At 41.1% G+C, this 22,463-nt stretch overlaps 1 protein-coding gene across 1 annotated transcript in view; it reads left to right on the top strand.

Annotated features, from left to right (window-relative positions):
• The first annotated feature begins 3,237 nt into the window (after positions 1–3,237).
• Positions 3,238–22,463, top strand: part of PSMB7 (proteasome 20S subunit beta 7) — a 57,235-nt gene continuing 38,009 nt past the window's right edge. The window contains 5 exon segments of the mRNA NM_001038527.2: positions 3,238–3,305; positions 3,753–3,846; positions 4,596–4,693; positions 5,883–6,023; positions 11,915–12,030. Coding sequence (NP_001033616.1) covers positions 3,244–3,305; positions 3,753–3,846; positions 4,596–4,693; positions 5,883–6,023; positions 11,915–12,030 — 511 coding nt within the window. The 5' untranslated portion in view covers positions 3,238–3,243.

Below are 22,463 nucleotides of genomic sequence, written 5' to 3'. Positions count from 1 at the left end.
TTGTTTCATAGGGCTGCTGTAACAGTGCCACTAACTGGATGGCTTAAATAACAGATAGAAAAGTATTGTCAGGAATTCCCCAGTGGTCCAGCAGTAAGGACCCAGACTCTCACTGCTGAGGACCGGGGTTCAAGCCCTGGTTGGGGAGCTAAGATCCTGCAAGCTGCAGGTGTAGCCGAAAAGAAAAGAAGAGAAACTTATCGTCTCACAGTTTTGAAGGCTAGAAGTCTGAGTCTGAAAGCAAGGTATTGGCAAGGTATGGTCCTTCTGAGGGCCATTCCAGACCTCTTACATAGCTTCCAGTGGTTTTCATGCTCACAGGGTGTTCTCCATGTTTGAAGGTCGGTCTCTAAATTTCCCCTTTGAAAAGGACCTCAGTCCTACTAGATTAAGATCTACTCCAATGACCTCATTTTTATTTGATTACCTCCTCTCTCCAAATAAGATCACATTCTGATGTACTGGGAATTTGAGACGTCAGTGTATCAATTTTGGGGAGAGGGAACAATTCAATCCATAACAAGAAGGAGAGGAACTCCACTGGATTCACCTTTGTGTTCATTCTCTCAGGGCTGAGCCCAGAGCAGGTGTGAGAGAGTGTGATGAATGTTGTGAAAGTGGTCTTAAATTCAATTACTATTTCTACTTACTGACCCTGTGGCATCTGGGGCATGTTGAATTATGACCTGTCCTATCCAGGTCTTACGGAGTTGAGCCTCTCTCATCAGGAGGGGGACATTTCTAGAACAAAGCCTGTCCTTTTACTTTTCACATTCAACAAAGCAGAAACTTGGTGAGCCAGGAGATACTCATGCTTTTTCATCAGTAGATTCCTGTGGAGGCAGGTGAGTGAGACTTCATTTTCCTTTGTTTTGTTTAGTCACTAAGTCGTGTTTGACTCTTTGTGACCCCATGGACTGTAGCACACACGCCAGGCTTCCCTGTCCTTCACTGTCTCCTGGAGTTTGCTCAAACTCCTGTCCACTGAGTCGGTGATGCCATCCAACCATCTCATCCTCTCTTGTCCCTTTCTCCTCCTGCCTTCAATCTTTCCCAGCATCAAGGTCTTTTTCACTGAGTTGGCTCTTTGCATCAGGGGGCCAAAGTATTGGAGCTTTAGCTTCAGCATCAGTACTTCCAGTGAATATTCAGGTTTGATTTCCTTTAGGATTGACTGGTTTGATCTCCTTGCAGTCCAAGAGACTCTTAAAAGTCTTCTCCAGCACCACAGTTTGAAAGCACTCAGCCTTCTTTATGGTCCACCTCTCATACCCATACATGACTACTGGAAAAACCACAACTTTGACTATACAGACCTTGTTGGCAAAGTGATGTCTGTGCTTTTCAATATGCTGTCTAGGTTTGTCATTTTCCTAATGTCACACAAAAGAGCCAGAGAAGTAATGAAAAGGAACTTAACCTTTGACAAATATTTATTGAACACATAGTTGTGATAGGCATGGTTCTGGGTGACTGAGATGCCATTCATTCATTTATTCATTCCTAGAAACAAGCTTGACACATAGTAGGTGCTGAGTGAATAACTTAATTATAGTTGAATCATTTAAATATTTGCTGAATGAACAACTTAATTCATCTCACAATTATTGGGGCTATGATCTATTTCTATGTAAATTTGAACAAGTTACTTTAATGAATCTTAATTTCCATCAATAGAATGAGTTGAATTATATAGCTACCTTTGAGGCTTGTTGGCAGGATGAAATGAGTGTATTAACAATAATAGCTATTTATGGAGAAGTTGCTACATGCCAAGATAAATGCTCTTTATGTACAGTTTTCAATTTTCACAGGAGCTTTTTAAAAACTGAAATAAAATCAATACAACAAAAGTGTCACCATTTAAAAATGTGCAGCACAGTGGCTTTCAGTACATTCACAATGTTGTGTGACCGTTACAAGTGTCTGATTTCAGAACATTGTCATCATCCCAAAAAGAGACTCAGTATCCATCAGACAGTCACTCCCCATTTTCTCCTCCTGCACCGTCTCCTTGTGCTCAGTTGTGTCCAACTCTGCGATCCCGTGGACCGCAGCCCGCCAGGCTCCTCTGTCCGTGGGGTTTTTCAGGCAAGAATACTGGAGTGGGTTGCCATTTCCTTCTCCAGGGGATCTCCTCCACCCAGGGACGGAACCTGAGTCTCCTGTGTCTCCTGAATAGGCAGATTCCTTACCACTGAGCCACCTGGGGAGCCCCGCCCCATCTCCCAGTGACCACTAATCTACTATCTGGCTGTATGAATTTGTCTAGTGAGGACATGTCATAACAATGGAACCATACTATATGTGCTTTTTGTGCCCGGCTTCTTTCATTTAGTACCATGTTTTCTAAGTTCATCTCGGTTGTAGCATGTGTCAATGCTTCATTTCTTTTAATGGATGAATAATATTCTGTAGCACTGATGTACCACATTTTGCTTATCCACTCATCAAGTTGATGGACATTTGGATTGTTTCCATTATTTGGCTATTATGAATAATGCTGCTATAAACATTTGTGTACAAGTTTTTGTGGACATCTGTTTCCAGTTCTTTTGGATATATACGTAAGAGACAATTGCTATGTCTATGTTTAATTCCGTGTGTGTGTTGCGGGGGGGAAACTGCCAAATTGTTTTCTGGACAACTGCACCAGGCACATACGAGGGTTCCAGTTTTCCCTCATCCCTGTCAACACTTGTTATTTTCTGTCTTTTTGATTATCAACATCTTAGTGGGTGTGCAATGGTATCGCACTGTGATTTCTAATGACTAATGATGTTAAGCAGTTTTTTTTTTTTCAGGCTTCTTTTTTATTTCACAGTAACCTTTTTAGGCAGCTGTTTTCCCCACCTGACAGCGGAGGAAACAAATTCAGATTTGCAAGGAAGCGGTGGGGCTGTGGAAATTTGTCTAGTGAGAAATTGGAAACTGGGTGTGCTTGTCTCTGAATCCCCATGATCGAATTTGCCGTAGACACCGCAGGATGCCGGGTCTGTGGCGTGTCCACCTTAGATAAAAAGTCCTTTCCCCCTACTCCGGGCGTCAGTTTCTCCTCCACTCTACTTGAGGCGCTCTACTCCAAACATCTTCAGGCTCCTCTAGGAGCCCGTACCTCTAAGATCAATCGCCCAAGCACAGAATTTGCTCCGCCCGTTCAGCCCTAGCTCGCCGGTGGCGCCGGAAGTGATTTGTTCATTTTGTTGGCTCCCGCCCCCGGCCTGGAAGTACTTCTTCGGGAAGATGGCGGCTGTGTCAGTGTATGAGCGACCAGTTGGAGGTTTCTCTTTCGATAACTGCCGAAGGTGTGGCCTTGCCCGGGGCCGGGTTCAGGGCGGGAGTAGGAGTGTGGTGTCGGGGTCGCAGTTGGGCTGCGGTCTGGGCCAGGAAGTCCGAACGAAGGGTGGACAGAAGGGGCCCGCGGCCCGCGGCCCCTGTGACTCAGGGGAATCTGGGCCTGAGCGTGGCTTTCTCCTGAGGCCGGGTCCGCTCGTCCACTTTCCCAGCGCACCGGGACACCCTCCATCTCCGTCTCCTTAGGCGTGGTGCAGGTCCTCTCAGACACTCTATTCGCAGTAAATCGGGACAGCCCTCTTTTGGGGTGGGGGGGTGGGGAACCAGTCAACATATGGGCGGGAAAGCAAATGCTAGTCGTTTTTCCTTCTCCTGAGTTCCCTATTAGATACTCTTCCTGCCGGTGCGGCACAATGTGGTCCTGGCCTTCAACGCTTTATTCTCTCATTTGCTCTTAGAAATGCTGTCTTGGAAGCCGATTTTGCAAAAAAAGGGTACAAGCTTCCAACGGCCCGGAAAACTGGGACGACCATCGCAGGTGTGGTCTATAAGGTAAGCCGGAGCTGGCTGAGAGCAGCAGGAACCAGGCCGCCTGGTCTCTCTTCTCTGGGCTGTGTGAGAAAGGGCACATCTTACAGCCTGCTACATCAGGAAGAGGTCTTTTAGGAGAGAGTGTCAGTTTTTTGTGCACTTATCGACAATTTATATTCTTATCTCGCTTTGCAGTTTTCGATAGGAAGCCAGTTTTCTGTCTTAACGTTACTATTTGAGGAAACAGAATGATGTAGTGGGAGAAACGAGATTTAACTGTTTAGCCTTTTTTTGTTGCTTCTAACTTTGTGCAGGTCACTTTCGTTCTCGCAACCACACTTTCCCGTCCAGGTGGACATAATAACTCCTGATCTAAATTGTTGTAAGGGTCAAAAGAGATAACTGGTTGTTGTTGTTAGAGATTAAGAGCGACCTCTTTAAAAAAGAAATGGACAGACCTGGCTAATTTAATGGAAGGATTTCTGCATCTTAATCCAGACTTTTCTCATATTGGCTCTGTGATTTGTAAGGAATTTACTGAATCTCTGAGCCTCATTTAAACACAGGAATGATAGTTCTACTGTCTACTGAGGGTTCAACCAGTAATGCTTATTAATAAGCCTTTTCTTGAATGCTGAAAGTATAGCACAATATTTCAGTGGGTGGGGGAGTGGTTCAGGGAGCAGGGTGTGGTCAGTATTGTTTTTCCTGAACTAGAGGACTGTTTGTATATGTGAAGTTGTTTAAAAGTATATATTTTTAAAAAACAGGATGGCATAGTTCTTGGAGCAGATACAAGGGCAACTGAAGGGATGGTTGTTGCAGACAAGAACTGTTCAAAAATACACTTCATATCTCCTAACATTTAGTAAGTATTGATTAGTTCGAATAACTCATTTGTAAACATATCAGGGGTAAAATTGCATTTACTGTTTCTTAATAAAACCTGTTGTTCAGTCTGTATTTTCTTTCTGTCTCCCTTAAATGGCATTTCCGTCGACATAAACTAGTTATCTTCTAGCTCTCTTTTTGCTTTAGTTCAGTTTTGACCCAGTTCTGCCTTTTGTGTGCATTTTGAATCCACTCCCTCCTATCCTTCTACTGAGGCCTTGGTTTGAATTCTTTTTTCTCAGCTGGACTATTGCAGTTGTCATTTAAATGGTCCCTCTGCTTTTGGTCTTTTCTCTATTGTTCACTTTTCTGCCATATTGGGTTTTGTAAAACACAGATCTCATAGATCTCCCTTTCCTCTTTAAAATTTTTTCAAGAGATTTTTCACATTTCACACCGCTTTCAGGATAAAATTGAAACTCTAGTATGATATTAAAAGTCATGTACGATTTCACAAAAAGATTATCTTTTCATCCTATTTAGCTGCTATCACCCTGTGTTCCAGTTATACCTGGACTGTCTCTATCTCCTTCGTGTCCCTGTTCTTCTCATGTTCAAGCTGTTTTACCCGTGCTTTTGGAGCCCCTCTGCTTAGACATACTCTTTCTTCTCTGCTTGTATAGTGTTTTTATTCTCTCCTTCCAAATCCAGCTCAAATGAAACCTCGAAGATCAGAATTGCTCTTTCCTCCAATTTCCTATGGCATTTTCTACCTGTGCTACTATATTGTAGTATATGTCTCTTATACTCAACTTTGAAATCAAGTGCTGTTACTGTGTCATATTTTCTTTATCCTCAACACTTTGGAATGACTGGTACCTAGTAGTAGATATTTGGTAGATGTAAACTGTAAGACTTTTAACATTCCTTACTCTTTTGTACAACTTGAGTGTTTTCTTAGATCCATAAAATGCACACTGTTAACATAGAAACTAATGATTTGAAAGGTTCCGTTGCGCTACAGAAAATATATTTACATGTAATTAGATGTGCACTTTTAATTTTATGTTTATTTAAGATTGGTTAGCGTAGTAACAGTGCATGTTTACTCAAAAACATCTGTCTATGTTCCTCACCTTTGTGGATGTTGTCCAAGAAGCTCCACTTCTAATTGAGCCCTTTGGTAATTAAATTTCAGCCACACTTCTTCTAATTGTATTTTTTAGTTGTTGTGGTGCTGGGACAGCAGCGGACACAGACATGACAACCCAGCTTATTTCTTCCAACTTGGAGCTCCATTCCCTTTCCACTGGCCGCCTTCCCAGAGTTGTGACGGCCAACCGGATGCTGAAGCAGATGCTTTTCAGGTAAGGTTTCAGGATGGGGATTTCTATAGCATATTTTTCTCATGTCTTAGATTTTCAGCCAAGGGAGCCCTGGAAGCTAGAGAAAAAGCATTCAGAAATACACATTTAATCCAGAAATCAGTTGTTACTGAAAAGCCACTTTAATTTCATAAGGCTTTTGATAATGTATTTGAATTTATGGGGTCTGGTTTTTTTTTTTTTTTTTGATAAATGAATCACATGTGACCAATGGAATAATTTCCTGAGGCTTAGGGTATTGCTGGATACAAAAACCTTTTTTGTTCTTAGAAAGGTAGAGCTGGAAGGAACCTTTAAGTTCCTCTTGTGAACATGCACAAATGATTATTTCCTCTCCCTCTTTTAGGGGCAAGGTAACAGTGAAATGAAAAGTGACAATTTGTAGTTAGCTGTGAGTGGGTATAATAGTGTGAATATCAACCAACATTTAGTTGTTTGTGCCAGGCTGTGTGCTAAGTGCTTTATGCATGAGCTCACTTTATCCTTTTAGCTCCGCGATTGGGCTGTTAACATCTCTAATTACAAGTGAACGAACTGAGACTTTAAAGAGGTGCAGTCATTTGCCTGCCCTTACCTTCCCTCCCTACTGACTCCCATAGAGAGTCCCTCTTAGTAGTTTTGTTTCTCTTTAGTCCTTAATAGTCACACCATCACTTTGTGTTTGTATAGGTCTAGACACTTTTCACATTTTAAGTCCATTTTTCATTTGCTCTCATAAAGAGAAGAGAGGCAGTGTGGTATGTAATAATGCTTAGGAAATAGCCGAGGCATTTAGTCCTGAGTTGTAACACTGGTTTCTCATTTTGTGCCTGCCTTACCTTTAACAAATTCTCTCCTCTTCCTTCTTCATAGAAGGGACACCTTGATGCCTTTTAAAAATTTTTTGAAAAGTTGATCAGAGGCCTTTATTCTGGCCCTCATCATTCATGAAGCAACCTACATAAGACTTTTTAAAGGGGGGCAGGAACAGAGAGCAGAGATTGTAAGCTGGCAGCTCACAGGCCATATTCAGCTTGTAGAGAAATTTCATTTGGGTCACATAGTGTATTTAAAAAGTAGTGGCAAATAATTATAAATTGGGAGCTTTGAATTTAAAATATGGATTTCCAGCTTTTTTTTTTTTTCCCTGATAAAATCTCACATAAAGTGGGCTGTAATCTGGGACTGATTGGCTATTGTTGCCTTTAGAAGTGAGAGCGTGTGTTCTGGTATGTCAGTCCTTGTGGTTCATTTCCCTGTTTCTTATCTGCCTGTGCCTTCCCGTGAATTTGCAGGTCTTCGTCTTCATGGCCCTGGGCCCTCAGTAAGTGGACATGAGGTTTAATGTAGCTGTGCAGCAAGGCCAGTGGAATAATTCCCGCTTTATGCAGTGGAAGACACCAGGGTTTATGAGTCATGGCAGGAAGCCTAGTCATACTTATCCAGTTCCTACCCTGACTGTACTGAGTCTTTATGTCAGCAATTTCCATTTGTTTATGTATGTAATCATCATCCTAATACTAGAGAATTATCACCTATCAGATTCTTCCAGGACAGTGTGAAAACTTGTTAAAGTACATCTGTTGTTAGGATAACTGGACGCTTGTGATTTTGATTTTAAATGCAAAGCTCCCTCTTGTGGTTTGTGTGGTGCATTACATTTAAAACAATTTTTAAGCTTGTAAAATTACAGTAAATAGCCTATTTCAAGATTGCTTGCAATGTCATTTAAAGCATTTAGCTAAATCTAGCTAGATGTTTCTGTTGATCTCTTTAGAGTGTTTCAGAAATTCTAAAATCTCTTGTTTCAGTGTTTGATCTTTTGGTTAACATACTGTGTAAAAGTTGAATTTTATCAGAGTTTTGAGAAGAAAACTTAAAAGTTTATGCCAGGATCATTATGGTTCTGTCTTTTGACATTTTTGCTAGTTACATACAGTGAGTCACTAGTACGGGGGGGAAAAGCATAGATTTTGACTTGAGAACGTCGCTTCAGATCTTGTTACAGTGCTTACATTGTGTGACATTAGCCTGTTCACTTCACTCTTCTTAGCCTCAGTTTCTACCTCAATAAAATGTGGATAATAGTTCTGTTTCTCTAACTTTGGGGGAGGAAATGAATAAAGAACCAAGCTTATGCAGTGCCTTGTACAGGGCCTGATACACAGATCCTCATTCAGAGGCTGAAATAGAGTACAGGGTGTACTCTTATTGCTATTTTTTTCCTCCTAAATAATCCATTTTCTTGTATGTGAATCAGTGAGAAAAGAGGGTTTGATAAACAGAAGTGAGCATCTTTTTCCTTACTTAAACAGTAGTTTTATTTTTCTTCGTTGACTAGATGTAGAAGATGTAAATGATACTTGTTCCTTCTGAATATGGAACCTTCTTATTGAGTCTATCAGAAATGTTTGATATACTAGTCTATATTCTGGAAACTATTTGAATATGCAGAGGCTTTAAAAACTTATTGTACTTTTTGCCCCCACTTAACAGAAGATATGTATATCCATTGTAGAAAATTTTGAAAATACTGAAAAGCCCAAAGAAAAAATTAAAACTTTGCCATTTAGGGAGAATCACATTTTGGCTTTGTATATACATTAATGCTTCTAATCTTTTTGTTTGTTTGTCCATTCATTTGATCATTCCTTCTGTCTTTCTTTCCGTAAGTGCATGTTCACAGTAAAAAAGCTAATATATGTTTAGATAGATAAGCAAAAAAAAAAAAAAAACAGAAATTATCTGAATTTCTACCACGCATAAGCAGTTGGTGCTAACAGGTTAATGTACACTCTTCAGGGTTTTTCCATGTTTAATAATACAAATTTTGTTCTACCAGAATGGGATCCCAGTTGTGCTTTCTGTCTGTAGGTTATGTTGGTAATATAACCTGATCTTTTCACCTACGAGTGCATCTTGAGTAATTTCCATGTTGGAATATTTCAAAAAGAAAATAATCTTTTTTTCATAAGTTATTATAAAAGTAATGTATGATCATTGTAAAAAATTCAGACACTGAACAAATGTGACAGGAAGGAAATAGATTTCAACTGACATTCTGCCACTGAAGCACATGTACTATGAAACTTTGAGATCTGCTTTTTGAGACCTTTTCAATAGCACCCACTCCAGTACTCTTGCCTGGAAGACCCCATGGATGGAGAAGTCTGGTGGGCTACAGTCCATGGGGTCGCTAAGAGTCGGACACGACTGAGCGACTTTCCCTTTCACTTTTCACTTTCATGCATTGGAGAAGGAAATGGCAATCCACTCCAGTGTTCTTGCCTGGAGAATCCCAGGGACGGGGGAGCCTGGTGGGCTGCCGTCTATGGGGTCGCACAGAGTCGGACACGACTGAAGCGACTTAGCAGCAGCAGTAGCAGCAGCATACTCTGCATATACACATGCTCATATATGTGTTTGCAAAAGTGGAATACTGCTCTGTGTTATTTTGTAACTGGCCTTGTTCACATAATAGTGTATTATGGTATTGTTCCCATCAGTAGATGAGCTAGCTCAGCATCTAGGGATTTTACTTTGAGCCTGTGGAGGAGTCTATAGACCTGTAACTCTCCTGAAAGAGTGAAAAACATCTGTGTACACTTGTTGTGGGTGAGGATTCCACAGTTTTAATCACTCTTTTAGAGGGGTCTATGCCCCATAAAAATTTAAGAGCCATTGAGCAACATCTTAATTTTTGTTGGATCACAGTAATCTATATTATTAACCAATTTTTAAAGAGTAACAATATTGCCTGTTTTAAGATGTTTAATTATAAGGTATTCTGTGGATCCTTTGGAGTGTAGAATCTTTAGGTGCTTGTGTTATTAATTCTTTAGGCTATATTCTAAAATAAATTCCTAGAAATGGAATTGCTGGGTCAAAGATAGGAACATTTAACATTTTAATGCATATTGCCAAAATTGTAGCCGAGAGATTGTTCTAAGTTATACTACCATCAGTTGTGTGTGAAAAACGGGTCCTGATTTTTAATGATTATGTAGTGTTCTGTTGTATAGCTAGCTGTATTAGTTTAGGTAGTTCTGACTGTTTCCACTTTTCTAGCATCATAAACAGTTACTGCAGTAAACATTCTTATGAATTCATTTCTGCATATTTGTCCTTTTATATCTTTAGAATTAGATTCCTGGAAATAGAATTTCTGGATCAATTTTTAAGGATTTCATTGACTTGCCAAAATAGCTTAGACTCTTTTAAAGGCATCAAGCAGATTATGTTTTAGCTTGGAAGGGAACTAGCTGGTTTTTATTGACTTTAACTAAACAGTCTGTTTGGCAGGATAGATATATATATATATATGTATAAATATATATATATATATATATGTATATGGATCAAGCACTGGGCTGGGGTGGGAGTGGTGGGTCTGGTGATTCTCTGACTTCTTATCCCAGAGTTCCGAGATCTACTCTTGAACCTGCTGCCAGCTCATGTGGCTTAGGACCAATTTCTTCCCCTGTCTGGGCCTGTCTTCCCTCTTGAGACTGCTTCTAAAATCCTTCCCTGCTTTTTATTTTTTCACTTATAAATGGAAGATTTGAAGTAATGTATTGGTAATCAAGGGACACAGGAAGTATTGGACTTGACCTAGAACACTTCCTGATGGGTAACTGTGTCTCAGACAATCTAAAATTAGGACTTTGGTTTTTGTGTTAATTTATTTGTATCAATTTTAATGATTGTATCATCAGGCAAATTCAGCATATTTTAGTTTCATTTTTCTTCCCAAAGAGCTAAAGGCTTAAACTGCTGCTGCTGCTGCTAAGTCGCTTCAGTCGTGTCCAACTTGGTGTGACCCCATAGAGAGCAGCCCACCAGGCTCCCCCATCCCTGGGATTCTCCTGGCAAGAACACTGGAGTGGGTTGCCATTTCCCTCTCCAATGCATGAAAGTGAAAAGTGAAAGTGAAGTCGCTCAGTCGTGTCCGACTCTTTGCAACCCCATGGACTGCAGCCTACCAGGCTCTTCCACCCATGGGATTTTCCAGGCAAGAGTGCTGGAGTGGGGTGCCATTGCCTTCTCCAAAAGGCTTACACTGGAGAACTTTAAATCCAGCATGTTTATCCAGTATAGCAGTTCTAATGGAAAAAAAATTGATCCATATATAGGGAAAGAAATCTATAGAAGTGTAAAACCAACCGAGTAGAGGGTCCAAAGGAGCAAATATGTGCAGAATTAAACAGATGGGGTCTGGTGGAAAATGTCTCTCCCATGTTCCTGAGAGAGATGACTTTAAACTGTGGACAGTAGCAATGGGTTTATAAACTGTCATGGAGTTATTTCATGGTTCACTTCCCTGCATAATGAAATACTTATTTCTTTTACTCAGTATGAGCTCTTATCTGCCATAATTTTGTGGATTTATTCAAGGGAAAGGTATTTTGACATAAGTGATTTTCCTTGTGGTGAGGTTGATAATTTGAACAGTTTTAGTTTAGCGACAATTCAGTATTGACTTGGAAGGGACCTTATTTGCGAATCACAGAGGTCTGATGGGAGGGGTGTTCGTGGTCTTCGGAGTAAGCCACGCTTGGCTCTGAGACTTCCTAATGTCTTTGGGTTGGTTTCTCCTTCTCTACAATAAGAACTATAGTGTCTTCTTTTGAAGGGGGTTGTGAGGCAGAGATGATGTACAGCACATGGGTGCTTCATACAATTTACAGTTTTTTTGACTGATAGATGTTCAGGTATGTTTGCTCCATTCCGTATTTTTTCCTCATCAGAACAGTAGCTATTTAATGAAGCAATAGTAGTGAAAGAAAAACTTTTTGTTGTCTGACTTCTCATGCAGCTTTTGAATAACTTATAGTGAAGCAATGTAAACTCATTTTTTTTTTTTTTTTTTTTCTTATGCATGCTCTGATCATCAGGTATCAAGGTTACATTGGTGCAGCCCTAGTTTTGGGGGGAGTAGATGTTACTGGACCTCACCTCTACAGCATCTATCCTCATGGATCAACTGATAAGTTGCCTTATGTCACCATGGGTGAGTGTAATGTTTCCCTGATGTTTCAGAATCCTCTTATTTACCAAAGTAGTTTCTAAAAGAGCTGGTTTATTTCCTGATAGAAGAGGCAGCACAATGTGCTTTGATTCCTTCTGCAAACATCTGTTGATTTCCTCCTGGGCATTAGGCCTGTTTCGTGTGCTTGAGATACAGCAGTGAACAAAATTTAGACTAAATGTCTTGTCTACAAGGAGTTTATATTTTAGTGGGTGTGGACAGACAGTAACAACAGCTTTATGTTAGACAGCAATAAATACTAGGAGAAAAAAACATAATATAAGTGATATTATATCATGGTTATGCGAGATACTACCTTTGGGGGAAACTGAGTTAACTGTGTACAAAAACTTGGTTTATTATTTCTTACATCTGCCTGTGAATTGACAGTTATCTCAAAACAGAAAGTTAAAAAAAAAATTAATGCAGTGTAAGGGGACTTGAGAATGTTGGGGTGGAAGCCAGATAATACTGTTAAACTGGAAGGTTACAGTAGGTTCGTGAAGAAGGTGAGGTTTGAGTGAAAGGGGCTCCCAGGCAGAAGGAAGGCTAGACTGGAGGCCTGCCTTGGGGGAACAGGCCTGGTACGTGCAGAGAGTTTTTAAGTGACAGAGTCTCTGTTTGCCATTTAATCTCTGAGGCATCCTGGACATTTAAGGTTCCTCTCTGAACCATGATTTCCTCACTCTGAAATGGTGTCAATAATACCCACCATGTGTACAGGTTACGATGATTAAAAATAATGTATGTAAACCATCTGGCCCAGTGCCTGTTCTACAAATAGTAGCTACACTTTTTAGGTCATTACACATTTTAGGTACATTTGTATTTTAGCTCTAAATGCTAGATGAGTATTTGTTTCTTAATAACTAAAAAAAAAAGTGATTAAAATTACATTAGAAGAGTTGGGATTTTTGAATGTAACTCTCATGCTCAATTTCTGAGTGAAATTGCATGTATCTAATTTGAACAGGCCATGTGTAACCGGCGCTTTTCTAGATGTTGTTAAACTCTCACATTTTTTGTCTTGGTATCTTGGCTCTGCAGAGCCGGGGATAACTGCTGCCTTGAATAGTCTGAAAATTGTTAGTGTGAGACTTTGCTATTTCATTGCGTTTAATACTTAAGCCTCTTATGAGGTTTGTATACAACAGATGTTCCCTGTTTGTGAGAAGAATGATTTGCCCCCAGATACCATATGGAATAGTTATTTTAAAATGAAGATACAGTAATTTTAGAATTGTTTTGAATTCTTTGTTCCATTTTATTTGTTATCCCCATCAAGACACTGTTTTTATTTCTCCCCATCTGGTGCCTTTAAATGGTAGTAAAGGTGGAATAGTCTTTTCTATTAAGTAGTTTCATTTCTTCTTTTTTTAATTAAAAGAATTTTCACACTTGCAAGAAGGTAACAAGAATGTACAGTGAATAGTCATATATACCCTTTACTCATTTTTGTCACCTAACATTTTACCACATTCTTGTTCGCTCTCTGGTGGATTTTTACTATTTTTGTGTGTGTGTGTGTGTAACCATTTGAGAATAAATTGTGGACAGTATAACCCTCTACCTCAAAATTCTTTAGAATGTTTCCTCACATCACCTTGATGACATCATCAAAATCAGAAAATTTAACATTGATACAAGGCCTTTTCATTTTTACGATGGGAAAATTGAGTTGGTTTCTGTTGCTTTTGAACTGTAGTAATTTGTCTTATGAGCATCATCCCAAACTTAGGAAAGGTTGTTGAAAGTGAGTAAAGCAGATTTGTGTCTGCTCATTTCATTCCTGCAAGTCCACTTAGTGCTCTGTCCTGGCCAACAGTGATCTTGCTTCCCTCCAAGTCCAGTGTGAGTCCACGGTGACGGCTCCACACTTCTGCTTAGAAATCATTACTCTCCATAGTCTGGCTTTGCTTTCATAGAAGATTAAGAAGAGCAAGATACCAGTAACATCCGATTTTAGAGACACAAGTAAGTTGTTACTTTTAAGGTTTAGTTTGTTTGTTCCCATCTGTTCATTTATTTATCAACTATTTCTTGAGTGCCTTCTGTGTAACAGCACTGTAGCAGGCTTCACAGAGCAGTGGATGTCTGGATCCTTGCCCTCAACATACTCGCAGTGTAAGGGGGGAGATAGATGTATAAACTGACAAGGGCAGTAGGTACAAAGGCCCGTGGAGGCCCAAGGGGGAAACTGGAAGAGAAAGCTTCACTTCACTTGAGCTGAATCTTAAAAGAAGGATAAGTTACTTTCACTCATTTATTAGAAATTTATTTAGCCTCTACTATGTGCTCGGGGGGCTTCCCAGGTGGCGAAGTGGTTGAGAATCTGTCCGCCCTTGCAGGAGATGCAGGAGACATGGGTTTGGTCCCTGGGTCAGAAAGATCCCCTGGAGAGGGAAATGGCAAGCCGCTCCAGTATTCTTCTTGGGAAATCTCCTGGGCAGAGGAGCCTGGTGGGCTACAATCCTTGGGGTCTCTGAGAGTTGGATACGATTGAGCCACTGAGCATGCATGTGCTAGGTACTGGGAAAGTAGTGGTCAGGACAGCACTTATCCTCAGGGCGTATAGTCTTGTGTGTGAGACAGGAATTAGACAGGAATCTAGTACACATTAATAAATACACATTAATCTGAAAGAATGCGCTGTGCTAAGTGCCCTGGAGGAAAAGAACAAATTATAAGGGAGAATTTCTAACAGGAAGGAGTATGTGGATAATGGGTATTTGGAAAATCCTTATTGGACAAGTGACAGGAAAACATTTTCAAATGAAAAGTACTTTATGAACATGACAAACATTCAAGTGCAGGAAAATATGTGAAAGATAAGTCCCTATTTCATAGTAACCAGTGTTAAGAGTTTACTGTGTTTTTTCTCAGGAGGCATTTTATGATCCACCTTTATAGATCCCTATTATCTGTTATCTGTGTATTCCTATTAAAAATACACTGCTGAAGTTATGCTGTAAATATTGTTCCATTCCTATTAACTTGTTTCAAAGAAAATTTTGTATCAGTGCCTATAGATCAATATCAAATCTATAATAACACTGTCCTAGAATTGTACTGTATGTCTGTACCAGGACTTAAGTGACCATTTGTCCTGTTGATGAGTGTGTGTCTTGGTGAGCTTGTATAAATACATCTGATAAATTCCTGGTAGTGGAGTTTCTGGATTAGGGTGGGCATGCATGTTGCTCAGAATTCTCTGTTGAAAGCATTAGAATCACTGGATGATTTAGGAAAGGAGGAATTTTTTTTTTAAGGATAGTAGATGACTCACAGAATAGCTGGGAGGGCAAGACCTGGGTGTGGGGCTGAGAACAGTATCAGAAAGCATGCTGCCGCATGGGCCCGTTGCAGGCAAAGGTAGAATCTGCAGACAGCACTGCTGGCCTGGCTGGCGTAGGCCTGCTCTCTCCTCACTCTGCTGCCCCGGCTGCCTCATCCAGAGCTGAGGCTTCCTGCCATCTCACTCACAGTCAGAGAGTTCCTTCAGGAAAGGGTGGGCGCTAGATTGCTGATGGTGGGTAAAGTTCAGTCATCTGTTCTTAGAGTGGTGGGGTTCCCCAGACACAGGAAATACAGCTTCTGGGCAGCCCCTAAAAGTGACAGGTGAGTGCATCTTACCTTTTGAGAGCTGTTGCCAAACTGCCCTCCAAAAAGATAGCACTAATTTATATTCCTGGAGAAGGCAATGGCACCCCACTCCAGTACTCTCGCCTGGAAAATCCCATGGACGGAGGGGCCTGGTAGGCTGCAGTCCATGGGGTCGAGAAGAGTCGGACACGACTGAGCGACTTCACTTTCACTTTTCACTTTCATACATTGGAGAAGGAAATGGCAGCCCTCTCCAGTGTTCTTGCCTTGAGAATCCCAGGGACCGGGGAGCCTGGTGGGCTGCTGTCTCTGGGGTCGCACAGAGTCGGACACGACTGAAGCAACTTAGCAGCAGCAGCAGTAATTTATATTCCACCAGGAGAATGTGATAATGCCTTTCTCTTATAAGTTCTCCTACTTTGGGTATTCTTGCCAGTCTGGTAGGTGAAAGATGGGAAAAAGTAGCTCTTAAACTGAGACCTGAATGGTAAGTAGGAATTAGCCAGGAATTTGCCACCCTGCTCCCTACCAGCCAGAGAAAGATTTTTCAGGCCCTGCGGTGCGTAAGGGACCAGGATGGTCAAAGGCCAGAGTTTAGCTGGATGGGTGAAGGGAGTGCTCCATGTGGGGGGCACAGCAGAAGCAAAGACAGGGAGGGATGAGGATGTCTGGGCTTTCAGGAGGGTGGAGGAGAGGCAAGGCTGGAGAGCAAGTCCGGAGAGTCCCATCGTACAGGCTGAGTTGTCTGTGTTGTGGACGTAGGAGATGATAGGATAAGATTCGTTGTTGGGGCAGGCTTAGGAAGGAGGATTGGCATGGGGAAGTCTGGAGGCTGAGTGAGGTAACATCTGGCCGGAAATGTTGAGAGTGTGGATGGGTCCAGGGGTGACCACGGTTGTCCTGGAGACCACTCAGAGACCGCTCAGAAACCAGCCACTTGGCCCCATTGCAGTCTCTGACCATCCTCTCCCGCGCTCCTCAGTGCCAGTTCCTTCCCAGCTCTCGACCTCAGTGCTCCTCTGCTGGCGTCACCTCCCTTCCAGCCTGGCTCTGGACCCTTTTTCCTGTTTCATTTCCTCTTCCTCCTCCCCTTGTACCTCAGGCATTTGTGGCAACAGGCCCCGCGCCCTCCTGTGAGCTGCTCCTCCCCACTGCTGCCGTGCTGCCTCCTTTCAGAAATGCCTTTTCTGAATGTTCATACTCCTCATCCAGGGCCTCACCCAGAAGCCTTTCCCTCGCGACTGCCTCAGGCTGTTAGCAAGTCCGTCTCCAGGCACTTGGTGTGAAACTTGATTCCAGGATTCAACCTTGTCCGTCCTCTGCTGTCCCAGCCCTTGTCCTTCCTGCCCCTGCAAGAGTCGGAGATCTCTGTCAGTAGAATCTGTCTTACTCCCAGAGTCTGTGATTCAGTGACTATAAGATGTTGAGTTAATGTTCTGATTCTCTAACGTGGTTGTGTATGTATGAATCCTAGTGTTAGAAGCCTTAACTGCTGTTTGTTGTTTGTGAACAGGTTATGGAGCCCCAGGGGAGGGTTGGTTTAGATTGTGTTCCGTTGGCGTGGCCCCAGTTGGGCCGTAAGAGAACAGTACAAAGCATTGCATATATGATAGGTCTTTTTTTTTTTTTTTTAGCTTTGTATTATTTTAATTTAAAGCTTATTTGGGGGTGTCCCTGTGCCAGTGTCTGCTGGTGCTGTCACATTATTTTCAGTTATAATTCCCTGCAAGGGATGCTGTCATTGTCTTCTTACTGATGAGAAACCTGAAACTTGGATTCACTGGCCTGCCCGTCACCACCCTGCCTGGGAGCAGCAAAGCTGAGATTTGAACCCTTGTCCTTCAGCCCAGGCAGCCTGAGCTTACCACAGCTGCTTTGATTTTTATCATCTTACAGATGTTACTTCATTAAGCTATTAAGCCTTGCTTCTGAATACTAAAAATATTTACACAAATTCCCAGGGGCATTTATTTGTTTGGCATATTTTTGACTGCCCTTTGTGAAGATTTTCTGTCCTGCATATTAAAAACAGTATTTACTGAAACAGCTTTATAGTATCAAAGGAAACTTTTCAAAATTATACACAATTCTACCATCCGAAGACAACATGAATTTTATATTTTGTTTCTCTCTAATCCAAGTCCATTGTGAAGAGCAGCCTTTTATCAGAGAATGTGAAATAAAATAACAGTTTTTGTGCTGTCCTGGTTTTGTCTTTGTCATTCTCTTCGTTTCTTTCAGCCATTGTTCACTTTTGAGCAGGGCTTGACGCCTCTTTCCCTGTGGTGGGAGCTGTGCTGGGCTGCCTTTCTTCCTGATGAAGGAGTTGTTCTGGCTTCCCGTGGAGGTGTTTGTTGTTTTTCTTTCTTCTCTTTTTTTTTTTTTTGAGGAGATAGGAAGTTCGATATTGAGAGAGAACCCCAGAAATGCCAAAATGTGGTGGTTTTTGTCTTAATTCATGTGACTTACTTTGGGTGAGCTACAAAGCAAACCTCCAGCCACAGATGAAATAGAAGGCCCTCCTAACTGAAATGTGCCCACTGAGTGTTAACATTCCCTGAGCGACTGAAGCTTTCCCTAAGCTTGCTGTAAGTGAGAAAATGAGTATTTCGTGTAAATTCTCATGTTTTAGTGAAAGTACCGAGTTTTTTATTATGAAAAATAAAAAGAGATGGATTTTTTTTTTTCCTGAGTTATTTGACAGTAAGAGCTGGAAGCTACAAATTACCCATAAGACAGGGGTGTCTAAATTTTGTCTACCCACGGGCCTGTATTGGTGACTAGCCAGGCGCCTGAAGGCTACTCTTAATTTACATGGAACAGAAGACACCTGTCTCGTCTTGCGCATCTCTTAACCTTCTGGCACAGCTCCTTGAGCATCGGGTCCAGGAGCCTCCTCGCTGAGGGCTCGCCTTCCTGAGGGTTTGCTTAAGAGAAGAAGACATCAAACGCCTCATGGTGTGGCCCTCGGACAGCTTCTGTCCTAAAACCTATCTTGTGAGGAGGATGCCGTCTGTAATGATAGCTGTGTTCATCCGGTAGCTTTCCCGCTTGCGGTGCCGGCAGCTGTGAGAGATCCTTTACTGATAGAGTCTTTGCACTGCTCTGAGGTGGTTGCCATCATCCTTGTCTTATGAATGAGGATACTGAGGCTCAGAGAGGTGTGCCGAGGTCACACAGCCTGGAGGTGCGTGGTCTGGCTTGGGAACCCCGGGTCTCTGTGGCTTTTCCCCCTTGGCTTGGTTGTTGCTGAGTGGTGTGTGGCAAGTGGTTCAGGCCAAATGTGATGTGATCCATTCTCAAAAAAATAAAAATGCACCCCTTAGGTTTCATTTAATTATTTTCTTCTTTAAGAACATAATTTGCGGGAGACTGCAGGTGATCGATGAGTGGAATTGTGGAAAACTGGGCAAGATTTTTTTACTTTTCTTTATTAAGAAAGGGAAAAGGGTTTTGGTGTTCTTTTTTTTAAATAGACAAAATGTGGGTTCTTTTAATTCTCAGATTAATTAGCTTATTCTTTTAACTTGCCAGCTTTTCTTTATTAAACAAACTGAAGTACTGTCAGGAGAAGCTTGGGGACCATCTTTTGCTATTAGTTTGGCAGTGCTCCTTGTAGCTGCATTGGCAGCGTATATAAAATTTTTATTTTGCCCACTTATTCACATAGAGAATTAATATGAATGAAATTTAAAGCACGACATTCCTGGAAATGAGGCCCTTGGACAATTTAAGAATACTAACTTAAGGAATAAACATTGATATGCACCATTAGGGAAGGCTTTGGGTCACTGCCAGGGCCGTCCAGGTAAAATTCTCTCTCCAGATGAACTGGCTATACAATTTCCTAATTACTGGAATGTACCTCTTAAGTCCCAGTTTACAGAGCCCCCTAGCAATTAAAAAGATTCGTGACAGAGTAAACATACCAGATGTCTCACCTTGTGGGCAAAGAAGAGTCTTAGAATTAAGTTGGAACTTAGGAACATCAGTAGGGAATTCAGACCTACCGTTTTTCTCCATATTTTTACTCTAAAGTGCAACCTTCGCGCAGGCATTTTATTACCTCCACATGACTCGATTTTAAAAAATTTCCTGTGCTATGTATATCAGACCAGTGCACTACAAGATGGCAAATATTTCTTCCACATTAATTTTCAACTCTGAAATCAGATGTGAACTCTGATTTAGCACTGTATTTAGTTCAGTGGCCTGTGTAAAAGCCTTCTCAGAGGGCACATACTTGACCAGAGCTAGTCATCTAACCTCTCTGAACTTCAAACCCCTCGTTTCTAAAAAGAAGCTGACTGACTTTTTTTTACTTGATATCACTGGATCATTGGGACGCTGCAGTATCACATGTGTGAACATGCTCTGTAAAGCACTACATGCTTTCCCCTGCACATGTGCTGTGGCATCATTTTTCATTTTTCAAGGTAGGGTGGGGTTGTGAAAAGAGCTGATCTTTGTAGTCAGACTGGGTTCAGATCCAAGTGCAACGTTGATTAGCTATTTGAGCATTGATTTCTCCTTCAGGAAAATGGAGGTTCTAAGGTCTGTTCATGGGAAATGTGAGGATTAAGCAAGGTACCACATGTAAAAATCTTTGTGTGTGAAACATCATTGGTGTTTGGTGCATGGTGTTTTGATAATTTTTGTGCTAACACATTCTCTGTGTGCAGTTCTGTGTACTAAGATTTTCCTGGCAGTTTTTCTTGCTTTGATTAAATAAGATGAATTTCAGAAGATTTAAAATGTGTGATGCATGGATTTTATGTCTTAAAGTTTATACCACTATGGGATGCCAGGAATTAAGTAACTGAGAACCAAAAGCCCATGAAAGTTGGATTATGCATCTTGATTTCCTGGTTGTTGCAAAGGTGGTACTAAGCCAATAGATGGTGCCGTTATGTTAGGAAATGAGAAAATATTTACTTCTACAATTCATCATGTTTCAGGGAGTGTAACAGAGCCAGTCCTTGCTGGTTCTTCATCTGTTCTGATTAGTGTGGACTTTGTTCTTGCTTCTGTGTAAAAAATATTAAATGTTCCTTTTTTTACGTCAAGTAGTGAGGTATTGAATTAATATTAGGGTGCTCTTCCTCTTGTTTTTTCTACTCTTGACATTTTACCATGAAATCTTTTGTAGTTTGAATTTAGTCCTTAGTTTACAGCCAAAAAAAAGCCCTTGCCAGGGGTACATTTCAGAAGTTAAATGCATTGCGCACAGTTTTGAGTCCTTTGCTTTAAACCCTATTTCAGAGAGACTGAGGTTAATTATTAATTAGTTCATCTTTACCTGCTCTTGTTTCAAAGTTGGCCCTACTACAAAATGTACTCTCTTATTCTTGCTAATATAACCTAGTGCTTGGTCATCTTTACTTCTTTATTGGACAGACCAAGAGGAAAGTCATTTTATATATCAGAAGACTTTTCATGTGGAGGTCATATAGTTAGGGATTTGCTGGCAACCAGATCTACCATTACTAGCTGTGTGGTTTTGGTTAGGTTCCTTTACCTCTGTGATCTTAATTTTTTGTTTGTTTTTCATCTATAAAATGGAGATAATACAGGTGAATAAAATGAAAAAATATGCAACAGTGCTTTTGCACATTTTCCCTAGTATATAGGCTTTATTATTCACCCGAGGCTCTGTGGACAAGATAAACCTTTACCTACACTTAAGATTAAGTGTGTTTTTATAAATTGTTAAACTCTGTGGTCCTTTGTCCTTGAGGGTTCTGAAGGACAGGGAAACTTGGGAAAAGCCTGCAAAGGGATTAACTTGCAATTTGGGAAGCTGTTTTGAAATGTGGACCGGCGTAAAGGTGCCTTTGAAGGCCTGTCAGCTCCGACTGCCTCAAGCTCCCGTAGCGGGAGAGGGAAGTGTGCGCCCTGCGGTCGGCGGTGCTGAGGGGCAGCTTGATTCCTGGCAGGGCCTGATGAGGGTGGGAGCCTGATTAGGAAAGGCAGTATAATTTTAAGGTAATTTTCATCCTCCGTCTTATCCTTTCAACATAGAGTTAGTTGACTACTCTGAGTTTTCTGGCCTTAACACATTGTGGTATTTCATTGAAATACATTAATAAAACACAACCTTCACTTTTTAGGCCTGAATGCCCCAAATGCTAGTCTTTTCTTAAGAATAAGTGTTTATAGCCTGTCAGGTCAGTGAGACGTTGGCAGTTACAGTTATAAGAAAAATCCCCGTTCCCTTTAAGTGGTGTTTAAAATGATTTACTTAGAATAAAATTTAACTCCTTTTTTACTACATTACATTTAGAAAAGGAACTGCATTTCTTGAGAAATTACTTTCTGAGTGAAAATGTTGTTGGATGCTTTAAAATCTCTTTCCTAGCATATTAAATGCAATATATATATTTTTTATTCATTGGGGATAAAAGATTGACTCTGACATTGAGGTACATTTGCTGATGAAAAGGAAGCATTCTTTCCCCTCACGAGGGGTTTAAATGTAATACTCAGTGCTTACTCAGGAGTGAAAACATCAAATTAAACTGTTTATGCTGACAAAGGACGATTATGGATTTCCGCAACCCATGCAAGATTGTCTGATTGCTTGGCCTGCCTCTCCACGAAGCTTTTGGCCAAGATAAGTCTTGAAATGGTTTAATTATAAGTAATGAAATGCATGCATACAATTAAACCATTTCAAGTCAGTGTCTGAGTTTTCCCAGGCGCTGAGAGGAGTCCCACTGCTCTCTAGTGGCTGAATGTGTTCCCCTAGCACCATCATTGTTTTATTTTCACAAGTCAGCTCTTCACACTTTGTCGGTGTTGGCCTGCAGAGC

Source organism: Bos taurus, chromosome 11 (genome assembly GCF_002263795.3).
Source record: "Bos taurus isolate L1 Dominette 01449 registration number 42190680 breed Hereford chromosome 11, ARS-UCD2.0, whole genome shotgun sequence".
NCBI classification, from domain to species: domain Eukaryota; kingdom Metazoa; phylum Chordata; class Mammalia; order Artiodactyla; family Bovidae; genus Bos; species Bos taurus.
The sequence above is the reverse complement of the archived record's forward strand: the minus strand, read 5'-3'. Positions and strand labels throughout refer to the sequence as shown.